General features: G+C 32.6%; 1 protein-coding gene across 11 annotated transcripts in view; it reads right to left on the reverse strand.

Moving 5' to 3' along the window:
* Positions 1-17,238, reverse strand: part of LOC143222803 (mitogen-activated protein kinase kinase kinase kinase 3-like) — a 131,065-nt gene extending 113,827 nt beyond the window's left edge. For all 11 annotated transcript variants that reach the window (XM_076449859.1, XM_076449858.1, XM_076449854.1 and 8 more), the window contains exon 1: positions 16,959-17,238. In XM_076449859.1, coding sequence (XP_076305974.1) covers positions 16,959-17,063 — 105 coding nt within the window. In that variant the 5' untranslated portion in view covers positions 17,064-17,238. The remainder of the gene's footprint in view (positions 1-16,958) is intronic.
* Between the last annotated feature and the right edge of the window lie 1,508 nt (positions 17,239-18,746).

The raw sequence follows: 18,746 nt of genomic DNA on the forward strand, positions 1-18,746 counted from the left end.
GAAGATCTAACAGACTTTTAATTACAACAATTGTTGATTTATCAACTGACATGTTATAGGAAATTTGAAAACTAAATTCAGCTTTGAATCATATTAAGTCTTAGAGTTATGGCTTATTACATAAACCAATGTTTTTTACAAGTTTGGGGGTTTCAGGTGATTTTACTGCCTCACTATGCAAATCCTAAGAGATAAACTTGGTTTGAGACCATTTTTGAATTCTGTGAGATTAATTCAGTCAGTATAGCAAATTTCAGCCTTCTACCACCATTACTCTTGCAGCTTTAAGCAGCCAAAGTTGCCCAAAAATGAATTTGCCAAAAAAAAGACAACTAAATTTTACAGGGCTGTAAATTAGAAACTATTAGAGATATTTATCTAATATTTGGCAATTTTTCATTACATGGATAGATGAGCACATGTGAATTTTTATCAAAGCATTCTGTAAGGGTCACCTGCAGCCCCCTGGATGATTTGACATGGAATGACACCACATTACTACAAAATTAACTGATATCAACAGCTGAATGACTGATAAAGTGATCCTCAATTGAAGAAAAGACGGACCTTTTACTAACAGTCATTGTCCAAGAAGTAAAAACAATTTTATACAAAATGTTGAAACCAGACAACTGGATAAATTATAAGATGAAAACAAGAAACTTGCATGTGTAGCCATTATTTAAACAATATGTTAGGATTATTGTTAATGAAGGCATTAAAAATCAGTCCATGACAGATATACTACACAGATCTACTTCTTCATAACTTCAAGTGGCAAAAACTAATGACAAAAGGATTGAGAACTCCCAAATATCAATGTTTGATACTGAAAGTCATTTACAGTGACATCAACAATAAACATTTTCATAAAAGACTGAACACATTCTGAGCTGACTTTCTGGAATAAGAACTTGTAACAACATTTGTTTTTTACTGCAAGGCTATAAAGTGGCTATTTGCACTCTGTCCACTACAGGGAATTGAAATCCCAGATTTTAGTGTTGCAAATTCTCAAATGTACCACCTACCAACCAGTGAATTTTAAGAGATTAAATTTGCTAATAATGCAGATAAATGTACAATCTACTTTTTACATTAAGAAAATGAATTTAAGAGCTTTCAAAACATAGTTAACATCTTCACTACAAATGTAGAAAAGGGTTCAATATTAAATATTCAAAGTTGCTGTTATCAATGACAAGCAGATATACCCATCAACTGATGGGTAACATTTAAACTTTATTAAAAAAAAAAAAAAGAAGTTTAACCATATATTTCAAAGTAATAACCTGAACATAAACTTTATCTCAAAATTAACTTATAACATGGTCCCACCCTTGAACACCCTACATCTCATGAGAAAAGCATGTTTGTTTGAGAAACAATTCAGCAGCTTCCATAATTTGATCTTGTATGCATTTAGAATATTCATCACTGTCTAAAGCAGGTGCCAGCAGGCCAGATCTGGCCCTCAGTCCCCAAACAAAATCTCACATTCACCTGGACTATGATGGTCCTAAAAATGAATAAGTTTGTCACTACATCTCAGGCATAATTGTGTGACAAACAGCATCAAGTCTCACACTAATCACTCTGTCCTTTACGACATGAACATTACTTACATAAAATAAACATTATTCATAGTTCATTGTGTTTTTATTATTACCTTCATTTATTAGCGTAAGAGATTAATGTAGCTCTCCATCCATTCACAGACATGGCCTCTGGCTCCTGTGTGGAAAGAGGTTGCTAACCCCCTGGTCTAAAGCATCAACCTGCCAAGATTGTTTGAGATTGATTCAACAGGCAGGGAGAAATTAAACAACAGGCTTTGCAAAAGATAAATAGTATTAAGATCAATTTTTAAACCCTTAGGGAATTCCCCACAGTTCATAGTGCTTATATACAAAATTTGATGAGACAAACCCAACAGGCTTGGAGGTGAAAAACACACTGAACTCTGCATGTACATGCAAGATATATTTATTCTTTCTGTCATAAAAATATAATGCAAGACTCCTTTTTTTAGAACAAATGGTAACATTTGAGATGAGCAGGTACAAAATGTTTGCACTTGTTTGACTGTGGTGTTCAAGAAATGATCAAGTTGCTTTTCAGATTAGTTAACCCTTTCACAACAGGCTCAGTATAAAATACACAAGTTTGTATACCCAATTGCTCACAAAGCACGTATATTCACAAAATGTAGTCTTTTAGTAATGATTCCAAGTCTTCTGTACATAAAAAAAAATCAAAATTTGTTAATGAATTATATTTACTAAAGATTGTTTGTTAAAACAGCATCTGTTTCATTACTAGTCCGAGCACGAAATAATTTGTGTCCCGATTAGAAAAACTATTCATCACAAAAATCTCTAATATTGTTTGTGTAATCCCTTAACTCTTTCAACACAAAATCAGTCTACCTAACCAACAATGTGACCTCTTCATAGATTTAAAACTTTAACTTCAATATAGTACATTTATCTTAACAAAATATAGCGATATTTCACTTGATATTACAAGTCTTTTTAACATTAAAAACACAACTTAATTTGTAGTGAAGTAGTTTTAATAAAATAAAAAGATCTGCAAAGTAAGTTTCATGTTGAAGTAAAAAAAATTTTTTTTTTTCAATAAAACTTAGTAGTTTTACTCCAACCTAACTCAAAACAGGAACGTTAAGCCTGACCAACCTCACATGACCAAAAAAAATCTAAATTACATTTTTTCTCTACAAAGACTTCATCTAATATAAAACCACATTTGTTTATCCTAATTATCTTGGAGTCTGTAATACTTCACATATATTTAAAACTAAAATTTATTGCTTTATTGCCCTTTCAACCATGAGTAATTACTGTCTACAAGCAACCATGTAGTAAGTCATTCAGGGATCATGCCATAAATGAATGGTGCAGCTCACATTACCCTATCAAATTATATTACCCAGAAACAACTACAATTAGTAGAAGCAGTTTCCATGCATGCCATGTGAAACATTATTTTACTATTATTTATTTTAGTTAACCTCATCTTAACCTCAAAATATCATTACTTTTACATTATTTCCTTTTATAATTGTACATAAAAATAAACATGAAAAATAAAACAAAATACTTATAAAATCTTTTTTCTTGCTCTTCATTGCTGATGAGAATTAATACTAATTTTGTTTTTATAATACTACTTATAGCATTGAAATTAATTTTTATTTAATTAAATAATGCTCTAAACAATATAGACTAAGAACAAGCAAAAAGCAGACAAACTCCTTCCTCTCAAAACTTTTCTGGCTTCCTAACTCTGAAACAACAGTCATTACAAATTTATCCAAGCTACCCATTAACTTTCTCATGAGAAAGCTGTTCCTACTATGAGTGAAACTAACATTTAACTGTTCAGAACATAACATTATACAACACATCATTTGACAGATGAAAACCTTTGAGTTTCTATTTATTATAAGCAATATATAATTAAATGTAAGAATGAATTATTAACAAATTATAGTTACACTTGTGTGATATGCACCGAAAGTGTTGTCGTTTTGAAAGAGTATGATCTTCGGTGTCACTATGAAACAAAACATCTATCAACATATTTGAAATTTTCAGGAAAGTTCCATTATGAGAAAATTTGAATCCATGAAACGTGTTTTTGAATCTCAAAAGAATCTCTTCATGAGAAAGTTTGCTGAAAATGAATCTGCCACTTGTACAAGTTACAAAATAGTGCATAGGATGGCAGAGCAATGAAAACCTTTTACTGATGGCATCTTCATCAAAGGGTGTATGATGGAAGCAGCAAATGAGTTGTGTCCTGAAAAAGCCAATTTCTTTGAAAGTATCAGCCTTTCAGCAACTTCAGAAGAACTTGGAGAGAACATCGCATTACAGATATGTCAAAAAGCTAGACACTTCCTGTGGTATTCTCTGGCACTGGACGAGTCTGTTGATCTCTCGAGTACGTCACAACTTCGTGTTCATTCGTGGTGTTAATTTGGACTTTCAGATCACGGAAGAGTTGGCATCAGTTTGCAGTATGCATGGAAGAACAACTGGAGAAGACATTTTCATGGAAGTGCATAAAACTTTGCAAGACTATAACCTTCAGTGGAATCAGTTTAGAGATGTAACAGTTGATGGAGGAAGAAAACATGGCTTGAGTAAAGAAGGGTCTGATCAGGAAACAGTTGGAAGATCTTCAACTCCAAAGCACTGTGTTCATACACTGCATCATACATCATCAAGCACTCTGTGGAAAATACTTAGATATTTCTTGAGTACTGAAACCAGTCATTTCTACAGTGAACTTAATTTGGAGTCATGCACTTAATCATTGCCAGTTCAAGACATTTCTTAAAGAAATTGATTTGTATTTCTGCGACTTGCCTTATCACACGGAAGTGAGGTGGCTCAGCTGAGAAGAGAAATAGATATATTTCTTCAGAGATGCCAACCATTACGATTTGAGAATAATCATTATGATTTTGGTGTATACATTACAACTATATGCTCACACAGACAAATATTACGACTTGTTGCAACTCCCAAATTATTATATAGGCCTATTAAATAGTGATAAATTATTCCCTTAGAGCTTGAAAGGGGTGAAAAGAAAATTTCTAGTGAGATACAAATAGATTTTAATAAATAAAAGACATAGTCCAAATGGCTACTTGCGATAATCATGTTTGTGCTTGAAATAATAAAAAAATATTTGTATCTCTGACGTCTACCAATAATTTGAGTGCAGTGTTTCTCCATACTAGGTACGTGAGGGAATCCAGTTACGTCATCAGTGCTTGTCAGCCAATCAGCGCTAGCGTAGATGGGTATTTCTCGTTTTCTAAGTGGCATAGAAACACCAATGCAATCATTCACAAAATGGAAAAAAAAGAGGCCTCGATCAACAGATTGTCTTGTTTCTGACAAATCTAAAAGGACTAAAACTGTGAATCAAAAATTTAGGAAAGAGTATAGTGCAAAATATCTGGTCATTGTATCAAAAGTCAGTGACAATCATGCGTTTTGTACAGTTTGTCACATCGAATTTTCTGTGGCACATGGCGGAATAAATGATTGTTCCAGACATTCAAAATCGGCATCTCACCAACAAAAGACTGAGGTGAAGACAAAAATAATACAGATAGTAAGAATTCAGAATATGAAAAAGAATTTCAAAAGAATTTTTTTAATTTATTAAATACACAAAACAGTCATAAATGAGCAATCTAAAGCAGTAATAAATAATAATAATAATGATATAATAATAAACAGCTTAGAGACATTGGTCAGGTCTAGTAGTTGCAAATGATAAAGGGCTCTGTCTACAATCATTATGCTCAGTCATTTGAAATAGTTGGCATCTCCGATTTATTAGAGAAATAAAGAGCTGATCCACTTCTGTCGGATCCAACCTGGTTGTCAAAGTTGTCATTTTTCGCTGACATCATATCCCACATGAATGAATTAAACTGGAAACTTCAGGGGAAGAATAACCTTGTCTGTTAAAGGATTTAGGATTTAAGGATTTTAAAGGATTAAAGGATTTTGAGGAAAGCTGTCATTGTTTGAAGCACATTTGGAAGGAGGAAACCTCTCTCATTTTCAGTGTTTCAATGAGTTTCATGCTGGAATCACAGAAGATGTCAACCTGGAGTTTCGGAAAAAGATTATTGGTGATTTAAATAAGCATTTTTAGAGAGATTTTCGGATCTCGACAGAATCAAAAGTGACATTCTCCTTTTTCAGAAACCTTTTGATTGTGTCACTGATGACGCGCCAGTGGAATTTCAGCTGGAGGTCATCGATTTGCAAGTAAATTACTTGTTGAAAGCAAAACAAAGAGAGGGGCAACTTATTGAATTTTACAGCTGCATACCTGAAGATGATTTTCCAAAGCTGAAGCAGTTTGCATCTGATATGGCATCTGTGTTCAGAACAACTTATGTCTCTGAACAAGCATTTTCAAAAGTGAAATATGTGACGTTGGTACATTGATCAAGGTTGACTGATAAACATTTGAAAGCAATTCTAATGATTGAATGCAGCATTGAAGATATTTTGAAAGCCAAATGACAATTTCATAAATCTCACTAACTAAATTCAGATATTTGTTCACTATGTGCAATGTGACAATTGTTTTTGCTAATGTCACCTTCTTTGATAACCTTTTGGTAAATAAAAATGTTGTTGCATTTCTGTATTTCTGTTTGTGTTTGTGTGTGTGTGTGTGTGTGTGTGTATGCGATTCCCACATGGCTAATGTGGCATCCTAACCTTCTGTTAGGTCTTTTACAGAAAGCTTTCGTTCTAGCTTATGAGTATTGAACATAATGATCATGCAGCCCACGCTTCTCATTCCCCAAGTAATGTGGCCCCCTGTGAAAAAAAGTTTGGTGACCCCTGACCTAAGCTAAACGTGTTACTTGAAATTAAGATTAAATCTATTAATAACACAAAACAGTATTGCTATAAAAAAAAAAAGCTTTGAATTGAGTGAAATTTAATCCATACAAGTTAATCATTTACAGAATATATTAATGTTATTTTAACTTTAACTTAGTTAAGTTGCATAAAAATAGTGGTCAACATTTATTTATCCAAAAATATTATATTACTGTGGAAGTCCTTCAGTGTTACAACAACTAAATTTTAAAACTTATAATATCGTCACTATAAAAAATAAAACAATACCAGAGCTGACATGGAAAGTGCAGTAATGTTACTCACTAACATAATGCTATATTAATCAAATTTTCTGGTTTTATTCTTTATTCATTCCATGAAGGGTTTCAGTTTGAAGGATTAAGTTGTGGTAGTAAAAGCATTATTTTACAAAATAAATTGATGTTACTCTAATTTTCATGTTGATTTCAAACACATACAATATGAAGAATATCCAAAAATTAAGTAATAATGTAACAAGTAATGGCTCTCGGTTATTTATGAAGCATTTAAGTGCTTAGTTATAAATACAGTTAAAGCTCCAATACTATTGCACTTATGAGCATGTGAATACCAAATTGTCTGAAATAACATATTTGGAAAAAGGTATAGTTCAACACATAACTAACAAAAAAATAACTCTTTCAGTATTTAACATTTAGAAACAACAAAGCTGCATAACTTGTTTTATGATACCTTTTTATGTACATAGTTTATGGTTAAAATACTACTTTATTCTAAATAATCGTGAAGTCTGAAGATATTTTCTGTGGCTGTTCACATATTTATCATTTTATAAAGTTTTTTAAATAAATTTAAGTCGACTTTGTACATCAATTCTATTTCAACAATTTTAACTCAAAAATAGTTTAGAAATCAATAGTTATTTATTTTACATTTATTTAGAGTGATTTATGGATAAAATGAAATTTATTTTCAACTGTACAAAACTATGAAGTTTTAACATTAAAAAACCTATTGTCCAAAATGTAACTGCTTTACAAAAAGCCTATCATACATAGTAAAGGATACCCATGGTGATGGGGTTAAAGAGTACAACTTGGAGAGAAAGACCAAATCCCTGGAAAAGTTAAAAAAAAAAAAAAAGGCTGTTGGCTGTGATGAAGAGCAAGAAAAACAAAAAACATGTAAACAGCTATGGATCATCCTTGACACCACAAAATGCAGTGTGGTCTCCATTGAAGAATACAACTTGCTTCATACTGTAAACAAGGACCAAAAGTAATACCTTCTTCTGGTGGTCAAGGAGCACATGAAGAAATTCTCTGATGCAAAGAAAAACACCATCATGCAAGCTCTGAAAACAAATGTTTGATTCTGTAAGGGCAGGTAATTTACAGCAGCCATGGCAACAACCACTTCCATATTTTTCAAAATGACTATGATGCCCTCAGAAAATCACTAAAATCTACAGCTGAGATGGCAACCTTTTCGTATCCACTTGGCTATCATGTCCTCATGATATAAATTTGTAATGTGTACTGCAATAAATGAGAATACTATTAGGGATCACAAACATTGAACTTTCAGCCTAAAGAACTATCTTGTTACTAATGATATCTCAAAATGCATGCAACAAAGTGAGGGAAGATTTTGCTTTTATTTACAGTAAAATATTTGTGCACTTTGTTGAGTTATACCACAGGCTTTTAGTAGCAGCAAATAATTCAAACTGATGCTCACACAACCAACCAGCAGAGCTTACACAAAGTTTCACGATGACAGCAATACATGACTATCAAAATCAGTAAGTAAATATATTGGTCAGAGTGAAGTGCACAACACTAAATACTCTTTATAGTAAAAATGCTGATAAAGGAACCAGCTAATAGAAAGAATGCAGGGTCTTGAAACATTTTCCCACGAGGGTCAGAAATTGGAATATTATCCCACTCCCTCATTGATGAGTATGTAGATTATATCCTAGTGTTTTAGAAAATGATGGTAATTTAGCTTGATAAATGTTAAACCCACCAAAGGCTTAGGCCTACAACATTAACTAACTAGAGTTAATATTACTGAATTACAAGTAGAAAGTTGAACAAGGTAACGTGTAACGACATAGGGTTTACAGGTTATGACCATATGGTATATTATGGTGTTGGCCTAGTTTACTGTTTATTAGCACTAGCCTACTTTAGAAATTACCAAAAAAAATACTAGTAGTAGTGTCCTGAAATAGAATGTTGACCTTATAGATCCTTCTATTTTCTTATCTGTCCAACAATATTTTCAAAGGGCTACTGTTTACAGAGCATGCAATTGATTTTTGTCAATCTCAGTTAAGTAGTCAGCTATGCTGGAGTTGAATTTTGTTGGTAAAAAATTGGGTTTTTTAAACTTCTCCTCCCAAGTGTTTTGTATGATCAAAGTTGGATTAAATAACAGAGAGAGATGCATAAAAATTGTATACAATTCTTAGGTCAAAGGTCATTTGGAATCATGAGAGGACAAATGCTAAAAATTTCACAAAGTACTCAATATTTCTATGTATAACACATCTTTATTCAAGTTGGATACTACTGGTAAGTGAACAGAGATGCCTCAAATTTGTTTATGATTTTTAAGGTCATCAGGTGTCAAATCCTAGAAACTTATAAAATGTTTCTCCAAGGTAATTTAATCATTTTCAAAGTAAAGAATGGAGAGATCAGGAAAGGGCAAAAAACTATAAATCTTAAAGTCACAGGACATTACAGATTAGCATACCTCTTTAGGTTTCTAGTTCATTTAGTTTTGAAAGTTAGTAAACTACAACAAAAAGTTAACCAATTGAACTACTGCATCTCTAGGTGCTCTAGTTTTTGTTCTTTTACAAGAAAAGCCTTATTTTATTGAAGAATGCTGTGAAAGCTAGAAAGTATTTTAAATGATCAGTTGGTTGGTTTGGCGTTTTATGGCACAAAGCAACAAGGCTATCTGCACCAAACATCCGATAAAAAGTTAAAAATAAAGTAAAATTCATAAAAAGGAATCAAGGTAAAATAAAACTTTCATTTTTTAATTAAAAACTTAAATAGTGTTAAATTTAATTTTTATATCTAGTTTACAACAGTAAGAGAAAAAGTACAGTTTTAAAGCATTTTCTGTAGCATAATTTTAATTATTATAACTTACCAGGATGACTAATGGGCAAGTTAAAACATCAGCATTAGTCAGCTGAAGTTAGCCTTTCCAGTCCTGGTTTTAAGTTATTTGACCTTACGGCCATTTTCTAATTTCATATAGAAATATATGTATATACTTTGATTCGTAAAAGGGAATCATAATAAAAAAAAAAGTCTAATTCATGAATTAAAAACCTAGAGCATTAAAAAGGTCAAGAGCCTTAAAAAACTAAAAATTTGCAAGATGGAAAGTATCAGCATCACCAATGACATTGTTCAATGTTATGGATAAACCTTATAATAAAACGTCTAGCATGGTGCCATTGTTAAGAGTCGAAATGATGACAAGAGAGTAAAATGTGGCTTATTGCAATCCGAGTGTCACACAGACATCACATTTGTTCAACAGTCCCAGATAAAGGAAAGTGACGAGTTAAAAAACTGTGACCAATGTGTAGTCTAGTTAAGACAACTTCATTCTAATCCTTATGGAAACAAGACAGCCAAAGTCCAATAGAGGGTTTTATTTGGAAAAGCCCGTTTTCACATTGCTCACTCCATGTCAATTGCCAACTGGCACAGAGCCGAGCCTTGAATATAGGACCATAGTCCATGTATGGAACAGGCACAGCAGTGATAGTAGTACAGCAGACAGACTTCGCTGTGGTGTCAGTGAGCTTATTCCTGTGAATACCAATGTGGCCTGGTATCCAGAAGAACTGGATAATAGTAGATGTAAAAGAGAAGTGGGATGGTTGGTTTTAAATATCGGTAAGAACAGGGTGAGAATTAACTTGAAGTAATTTTAGGGCCAGTAGAGAAGTAAGTGAGTCAGTATAAATAGTGCAATTCAAATACTGTTTAGCTTCTACGTGATCCAGGGCAAGAGAAATGGCATACGGCTCAGCAGTGAACACAAACTGTAGAGGGGATTCTGTGCTCAACCACAAAAACACAACAAACCATGGCAGAGCCTACAGATTCACCTGATTTTGAACCATCTGTATAAATGGGAATGGAAGGATGGTTCAAAAGATGTTCAGCAAATAAAAGACAGTACTTCCAGTCAAGAGTATCCATTTTTCTCAAATGACTTAAAGAAAAGGTCAAATCTGGGGATTGTAATAAGCAATGGTGGGATGTGCTGACCAGTGGATACAACAAATGTTATCCAAGGATAGATCCAATTCATCCAACTGCTCCTGGATATGAAGACCAAAAGGAACAATGGCTGACCATCTGTTCTGAAAAAGCATGGCCCACTGAAGAAGGAAAACACAACTCCAGGTGGGACGTTGTGGTAAGAATCGAAGTTTCAAAGCAAAAAGTAAAGATTGACATGAGGTGTGAAAGTCATCAACATAGAGCCCATTTGGAACAGTAAGAAGGAATTGTTCAGTGATGGCACATATACTGAAAAGAGTGAGACTCAAAACACAGCCATGAAGAGCTACAAACTCCTGTAAAAGAGTATAAAGGGGCAATTATATAAAGTCATATAATCATTCATCATCCTGAAAGAAAAGAGGCGATTGAGCTGCCCGAGTCTTGATAGCCAAGAAGGTGGAAGATGAAGCAGAAGTGCTGGATACCTGGCAAAAGCTTTCACAGAGAGTATAGGTAATGCTCCAGGCATCAGCCACTTCCTGGCCATCAGAGAGAAAGATCGAAAGGGGGACAGAATTATTCTGCCATTTCGAATCTTGTCCCATAAAAAAACACAGGTATCTACTTACCTGTATCTCTCCAATAACTATCAATATATTTATGTTTATTCTTTATTTACCATTATAAAATAATTAAAATGCAAAAAAAAAATTGAAACTGAAGTTCAATAAGATTAGTTTAGGTAATCTAATAGAAGAATAATTACAATTCTTAAAAAGTATGCTCATCACAAGCTCATGTATTACATAATACAATAACTTGAGTTACATGTTTTGAGTAATTTACAACTTGTGTATGGTGTGATTATTATAAGTTAGACAAAGATCAAAAGGCGATAAAAACACAATTTAAGTACAAAAACATGTATTATAATAAGCTTTAAACTATTTATGATAAAGAGCATTATTTTATTATTATTATTGTAATTTGAAGACATTCTAGTAATTTTAGTTTAGTTTAAATGATGATTACAAGATCAGCTATATGAAACATATGTATAGTTGGAGTAGAAAAAATAACAGATAAAAGTATTTCTACAGAAAAACACTACTCAGTGCAGTTAACACTAACTATATAGTCATGAACAAATATTCAATAACAATATTTATTTGCACAATCTGATCTTGTCTGTACAAGAGACCAGTAATCTTTATTGAAAGAGTGCCAAATTTCATGAAAATAAATTAAAGTTAAAGAATGAATTTTCTCTCATGGTCAATTTGGAGTTATGAACTTGGTCAAACCGACCAAGCCCAGAGTGAGTGTTAACATATTTTGATTCCTTTAAGATTTTTTCTAACTTAATTTCTGGTCAATCTTCATAAAAGTACAAAAGAAATTACAAATTGATTATTACCTCCCACATAAAAGCTATCTTACTGTTTGTCCTTACATGCTCTCTATGCCCAGTAATTATTTCTTAGCTACTTATAAGTTCATCTACACAGTTAACGTTTGCTAATATCTATGAATTACAGTCATCTTTTACGAATGCCTTATGCTTAACATGTTCTTCTGACCAACCCTTTCTTAGATCATTAGCCTGCATGTACACTAGAAACTGCAACACTGTTAGCACACACTACTAATATAAGCAATAACATTACTCAGTTGCTTCCACTCCAATACCAAAATTAAAAAGATGATTATAAACTTAAAATATCAAAAAAAAAGAAAGGATATTTCTACTGGTTAAAACACAGAGTTTCAAATAAGAACCAGTTCTGAAAACTGTTTTGTTAATGACAGGTGAGCAAGCCTACTTTCATGGGCTGAAAACATTATTATCTCAGCAACTGGAGAAGTAATGATACTGAAATAGTACATTTGATGTTATCATCATTTATAGGTTGTGATTATTTTAACTAGACACTGCAAAAGCTACATTACTGAAGATATAAGATCTAAAATTAAAGAACACCACAAGTGAAGATAGAATTTTTTTAATGTTTTATTTTGAAATTAACAAATTAAAACTAAATCAGTAGGAAAACTTGAACTGTAAACTATGTTCTGATAGCAATGTTACCTACACATACTGATGATAATGTTTAACTACATTTTAAATGTAGCTGCAAAATGTTGAGATACACAATAAACTGATGCTAAACACAATAGACTAATTGAAACTATTATTATACTAATTAAATGTAATAAAGATAAAACTACAACCTGCAATTATTACTGCCAATGATTATTCAAAGTATCCAGTAAGAAAAATCACAATTAAATCAATTTCAGAAAAATAAATCACTATTGCAAACAAACCATTTGTGATGATTGCTGGTTTTGACTATTCTAAGTATCTAGTAACTGAAATATTGCCATTATGACTTTTTAATAATATTATTCTCAGTTGATTCAAGTTTAACTGACTTAACTATGGCCACAAAAATAAATAAAAAATATACTCTTCCATCATTACTACTATCAATTATTCCAACCATTCAAGTAATTGAATTATTGTCATTTTTGTTGTTAATGCAAAGCAGTACAATGGGTTATACATTACTCTGTCCACAGCAGATACTGAAACCTAATTTGTGATATTACTAGTTTTATTTACTCAATTTAGAATATAGTTTTCTTTATGCCTTTTTATAGCTATGCCATGAAAATAAACAATTAATGAGCCAGATAATTAATCACTTGGCAAAATCCATTAACTGTGCAACTTTAATGCTAGGATATATTAAAATGGCTAATATTACATTTTTATTGAAGTTTAGAAATTAACTTGAAAGTACAAAAATGTGTTAGGCATAAATGTTAACGTTTGTGAGGAATGAAGTTGGCATTATTTTTGCCTTCAGATACAAGTATCTGTTGGCACATGACCACTACATGACATCTATTACCATATTATTAAATAGATATTACATTAAACACACATAACTATGTTGAAAATAAATTATTTACATTTTACACTAATATTATGCCTGAAAGCCTAAACTATGATGCAACTCAAACTAATACGACAGTGAACGTACAAGGTATTCACTATTGATTAGCTTGTGGTGCAGCATCATTTAAAGTATTGCAAGTATACTACAAGTAAAAAGTGCATAAATGTCCAAGGTGTTCATCACAGTTGATTGATGTGTGTTGTAGAATCATTTAAAATATGGTAAATACATTGCAACCACAAGCAGTGGTGTATAAATATAAGAAGCATTTACTGTTGACTATCTTACGTTGTAGCATTTGAAGCAAGCATGTGCAACTTTCTCTAGGGCTTGGGTCAAATACCAATTTTTTAAATGTACTTGCAGGTTCATCACACCATAAAGCAAAATTGAAAACATCCTTTGCATTCAATTATATTTTAAGAACTTATCATGGGCCATATGTTGCACATGTCTAATTTAAAGTATTGCAACCAGATCACATTCACAAGTTGTGGTATACAAACATATAGGACATTTATTGTTGATTTACATTCTAGCATTATTTAAAGTATTGCAAACAGGAGACATCAGAAGCAGTGATGTATAAATGCTTAATTGCAGAATAAGATAAATATGGGTTAGTACCATGTATTGAGCAGTTCTCTGTGGACAGGCTATACCATACAATTTACTGGTACCAGAGATAAATGTTAGAAATGAGTTAGGTATAGTCTTGTAGTACTTTGAGTAGAGTAAGTCAATGCTAATGTAGATTACACACAGACCAAACATGAAAGTTGTCATGGTAGTAAAGGATCATCAGAAGTCATTCACTGATTACCAAGTCAGTTAGTTACATATAGTTAGCTCACAGCTGTAAAATTTTTAAAGTTTGTATTTTCACTGAAATACTAGAAATATGAGTAGTACTGTACCTACTAAAAATAAACAAAAAGTTTTTACTAAGTAGCTATTTAACTGTAAAGTTAGGCTTATAATTAACATGGAACTGGTGCATGGAGCTCATAGAAAAATACAACATTTTTACTACTATTATGAGGACTAAACTTTGTATTCTTTTAATTAAATCACAAATAATTACTTTTACAAAATAACGAATAAAAGAAATCAAAATTGTTATTGAAAAATGTTCAGTCCAACTAAACTCTTGTTACAAGTGAAGTGCCTAAGGACCAATGTTTAGCCTTGGCTTTATCTTATTTACATAAATGATATAAAAGTGGAAATAATCAGAAACAATGCTACCTGTATTGAAGATGTTTAACATATCAATGAATAAGACTGCTTCCATTGTTATATTAAAAAAAATATTACTCATGACCTTTAATTATAGTAAGTACAAAGTTATAATAATTTGGACCACATTTTAAAATAGATGGATACACAATTCCTTAACTGAATAAAGATATCTTATCATAGTAGCAATAGTTCACTCAAGCCACTGAAGTAATGCTCTGTTTCTTGTAGTGAAGTCAAAGAATTTCAGGATCTGTTGATAAACACTTATTACAAGAGAAAAGAGAGAATTATTTCACTATATAAATAACTGATTGAGATACTTCAATTATGTGTAAAGTTTCATCTTATTAACTACTAAAAAAGAAAACACTTGACTTACTAAAAATGGTTCAGAGGAGGGCTACTATGATATTCCCAATGACAAGTTATTTTATGGAAACAGACTGAGAACTCTTGAGAAAAGAATGATAACAAAAACAACTAAGATTTAGATAGGCTAAGACAGTTATTTTTTCCTAACACTGTATCTAACAGTATGGGCTACAACTAGCAGCAGTACAAGTTAACAATTTACAAGAGTTTGAAATGAAAGCAGAGTGAAAAATTCCTGAAAAATAGAATGAATGTTAAAAATGATGCAGGAGCTAAATCTACAAAAAGTATTGGTGAGATTTTGTAATCACATTGGTTATAAACTTGAAATACTATAATTGAAAGATAGATGTTATTACCACCAATAAACTTCACCTATTCTACATCATGTTGTAATGTAATTTTTACATCATTCACTTCACATCACTTTTATCACAGGCTACTGTAGCACACATTCTTTTGCTGTAGCAACACCTAACAATATGATGTACATCAAACTACTGTCAAGACAGCATAGTGGCTGTTTATGCCTGATATGATATGATGTAAAAAAGTTATTGCTAGATCAACATATAGTCTGTTTACAAACACCATTCATCATTTTTTGACATGCTGTTCAAAATGGACAGATGTATCTATGTATCCGTTTATGCATTATGTAATACACACCAAAGTTTGTTACATGGCTTTGATTGTACGCATCCATTGGCTAAAAATAATTATGAGTTTCTAAAGTTTTGTATGTGCATTTTCAAATAATAAATACTTTTGGATCCAATGAAACTACAAGACCAAAGTAAAGTATGACAAAAGCTATCATTTAATAGATTACTAATCCTTATTGACCCAGCCAATTTCAATAGACATCCCATTTGTGGTTTTAACATTTATTTGCTAGTTGTGGCCAACTGACAGAACCAATTTACAACTACTGACAGAATGACAGTCTTGAAAGAAATCATGCAAACTCAGCTTATATTGGTACTGTAGATATTTTTAACTTGTTTGACCTACAACAGTTCATATTTTGTTTACGAGATATTTATATATTTGTATCTATATACACGTACTTACATTGCAGGGAACTATAATTATCTGGGACTCCCAACTCACAAGCAAATAACCAAGTGAAATCTCTTATGAAAAGCTATTACTTGTGAGATTAGGCTTATTATTACATACTTGTAACTGGTAAGTTGTAGCTTGTATACAGACAAATAATAATTTTGATAGTAATTAAAGGACTAGATCTTATCAAATAATCTCCAATTTTTAGCTTTTACAAAATAATAGACGAGAGAAAAGAAAACGGCAAACAGTTTTTATTAATGGGGTCCAGTCCAACAAAACCCTTATTAATGCTACTACCAATTAAGTATTAACTTACAACTTTATATTAACCAACTAATCAACGTCCTAAGCTGTATAACAAATTATTTAAAAACGAACCCAAATGTTTAGTTTTTAGAAATTATACTTTTTTCTTCAAGATTTACCCGCCAACACTACAGAACTTTTGAAGAACCGTCGTATTCGTAACAAAAAAAAAGTATTATAATTTATAAATATATACATAGTTTTACTACTAACAAATTTTCTTTTATTTTGGTCTTCGTACCCAAGCATCAATATAAATTATGAGACACTGTGCAAGAATGTTTTAGCTAAACCTAACAAAAGTAACCAACCTTGTAAACATCACCGTAAGTTCCACTTCCAATTCGTTGAATAAGTTCATAGTCATCTTGAGGATTTCTTCTAGATATACTATTGCTAGTAGCCATTTCAGGCATGTATCATAAAGCACTCAAAATAAATCCCATCACTAACTAGGTAAAATATGTTGCTGAATAAACATGTTCACAAACAATTTGTAAACGATTTTCTGAAACTTTCACTTTTTTTAACGACGACTGACAAGTAATACGATTTAATCTATCCAGATCACTTTCCTGTCATGCGCAATGCAACTGGAAATAAAATTACCTTATAAGTTATGCAAATAGCCAACGCCAAAGACAAAAAGTTCAGCTTTCTCACTATCGTTGGTGGCAATTGAATTGTTGTAACTGAAGAGATATTTGTTTAAATTATAGTTTTTACCAGCAATGTGTTAAATTTTTTTAGGAAACGTCCATGATTTTATTTGTTATGACGTATACTATCTTCGACAATATATCAGTTAACGGATCGTCGACATTCGATTAGTTGTGAAAAAGATTACTTTCTCCATGTTAAAATAATAATAATAATAAATGGTTACGTACGTAATAAAATGCCTTAAGACTTGATTGATTGTTTTGAATTTCGCGCAAAGTTACACAAGGGCTATCTGCGCTAGTCGTCCCTAATTTACCAGTGTAAGACTAGAGGGAAGGTAGCTAGTCATCACCACCTACCGCCAACTCTTAGGCTACTCTTTTACCAACGAATAGTGGGATTGATTGTTACATTATAACACTCTCACGGCTGAAAGGTCGAGCATACTGGGTATGACAGGGATTTGAACCAGCCACTCTCAGATTACGAGTCAAGCGCCTTAGCCATCTGGCCATGCCGGGGCTTCTGGAATAGTTCTGCAATTGACTAACATTTAGAGACTTTCCTATAACTTTTAACCTTAGAGCAAATTAGATGACTTAAATTGTCTTGCTATCATCAGTGAAATAAAAAATTAGAAGAAGATAATTTTAAAAACTCTATCTCTCAAAAATTACAACTTTGTTGATATGTCTCAAAACAAAGCCACTTTGAACTATCTGCTGTATTCTTCGTGGAGAACTGAGTCCCCGATTTTAACATTGTAAGTCTATGTACCTCTGCCCCACCAAGGGACAAAAATTACAGCATTACCAACATTGTGATGAAAAATTGTAAAATGCTATTTGACAATATTATTAAGTAGTTTACTCTTTATTTCAATTTACCGTTATCACACTTATTCACAAAAAATGTCAAGAATTACCCCTAATCGGATTGTTTGTTTGTTTTTCAATTTCGCACGAAGCTACTCGAGAACTAAATGTGCTAGCCGTCCCTAATTTAGCAGTGCAAGGCTAGAGGGAAGGCAACTAGTCATCACCACCCACCGCCAACTCTTGGACTACTCTTTTACCAACGAATAGTGAGATTGACCGTACACTAGAACGCCCCCACGCCTAAGAGGGCGAGCGTGTTTGGTGCGACGGCGATGCGACTCGCGACCCTCAGATTACGTTTGTTTTTGTTTGTTTTGGGAATTTCGCACAAAGCTACTCGAGGGCTATCTGTGCTAGCCGTCCCTAATTTAGCAGTGTAAGACTAGAGGGAAGACAGCTAGTCATCACCACCCACCGCCAACTCTTGGCTACTCTTTTACCAACGAATAGTGGGATTGACCGTCACATTATACGCCCCCCACGGCTTGGAGGGCGAGCATGTTTAGCGCGACGCGGGCGCGAACCCACGACCCTCGGATTACGAGTCGCACGCCTTAC

Source organism: Tachypleus tridentatus, chromosome 8 (genome assembly GCF_004210375.1).
Source record: "Tachypleus tridentatus isolate NWPU-2018 chromosome 8, ASM421037v1, whole genome shotgun sequence".
Lineage (NCBI taxonomy): Eukaryota > Metazoa > Arthropoda > Merostomata > Xiphosura > Limulidae > Tachypleus > Tachypleus tridentatus.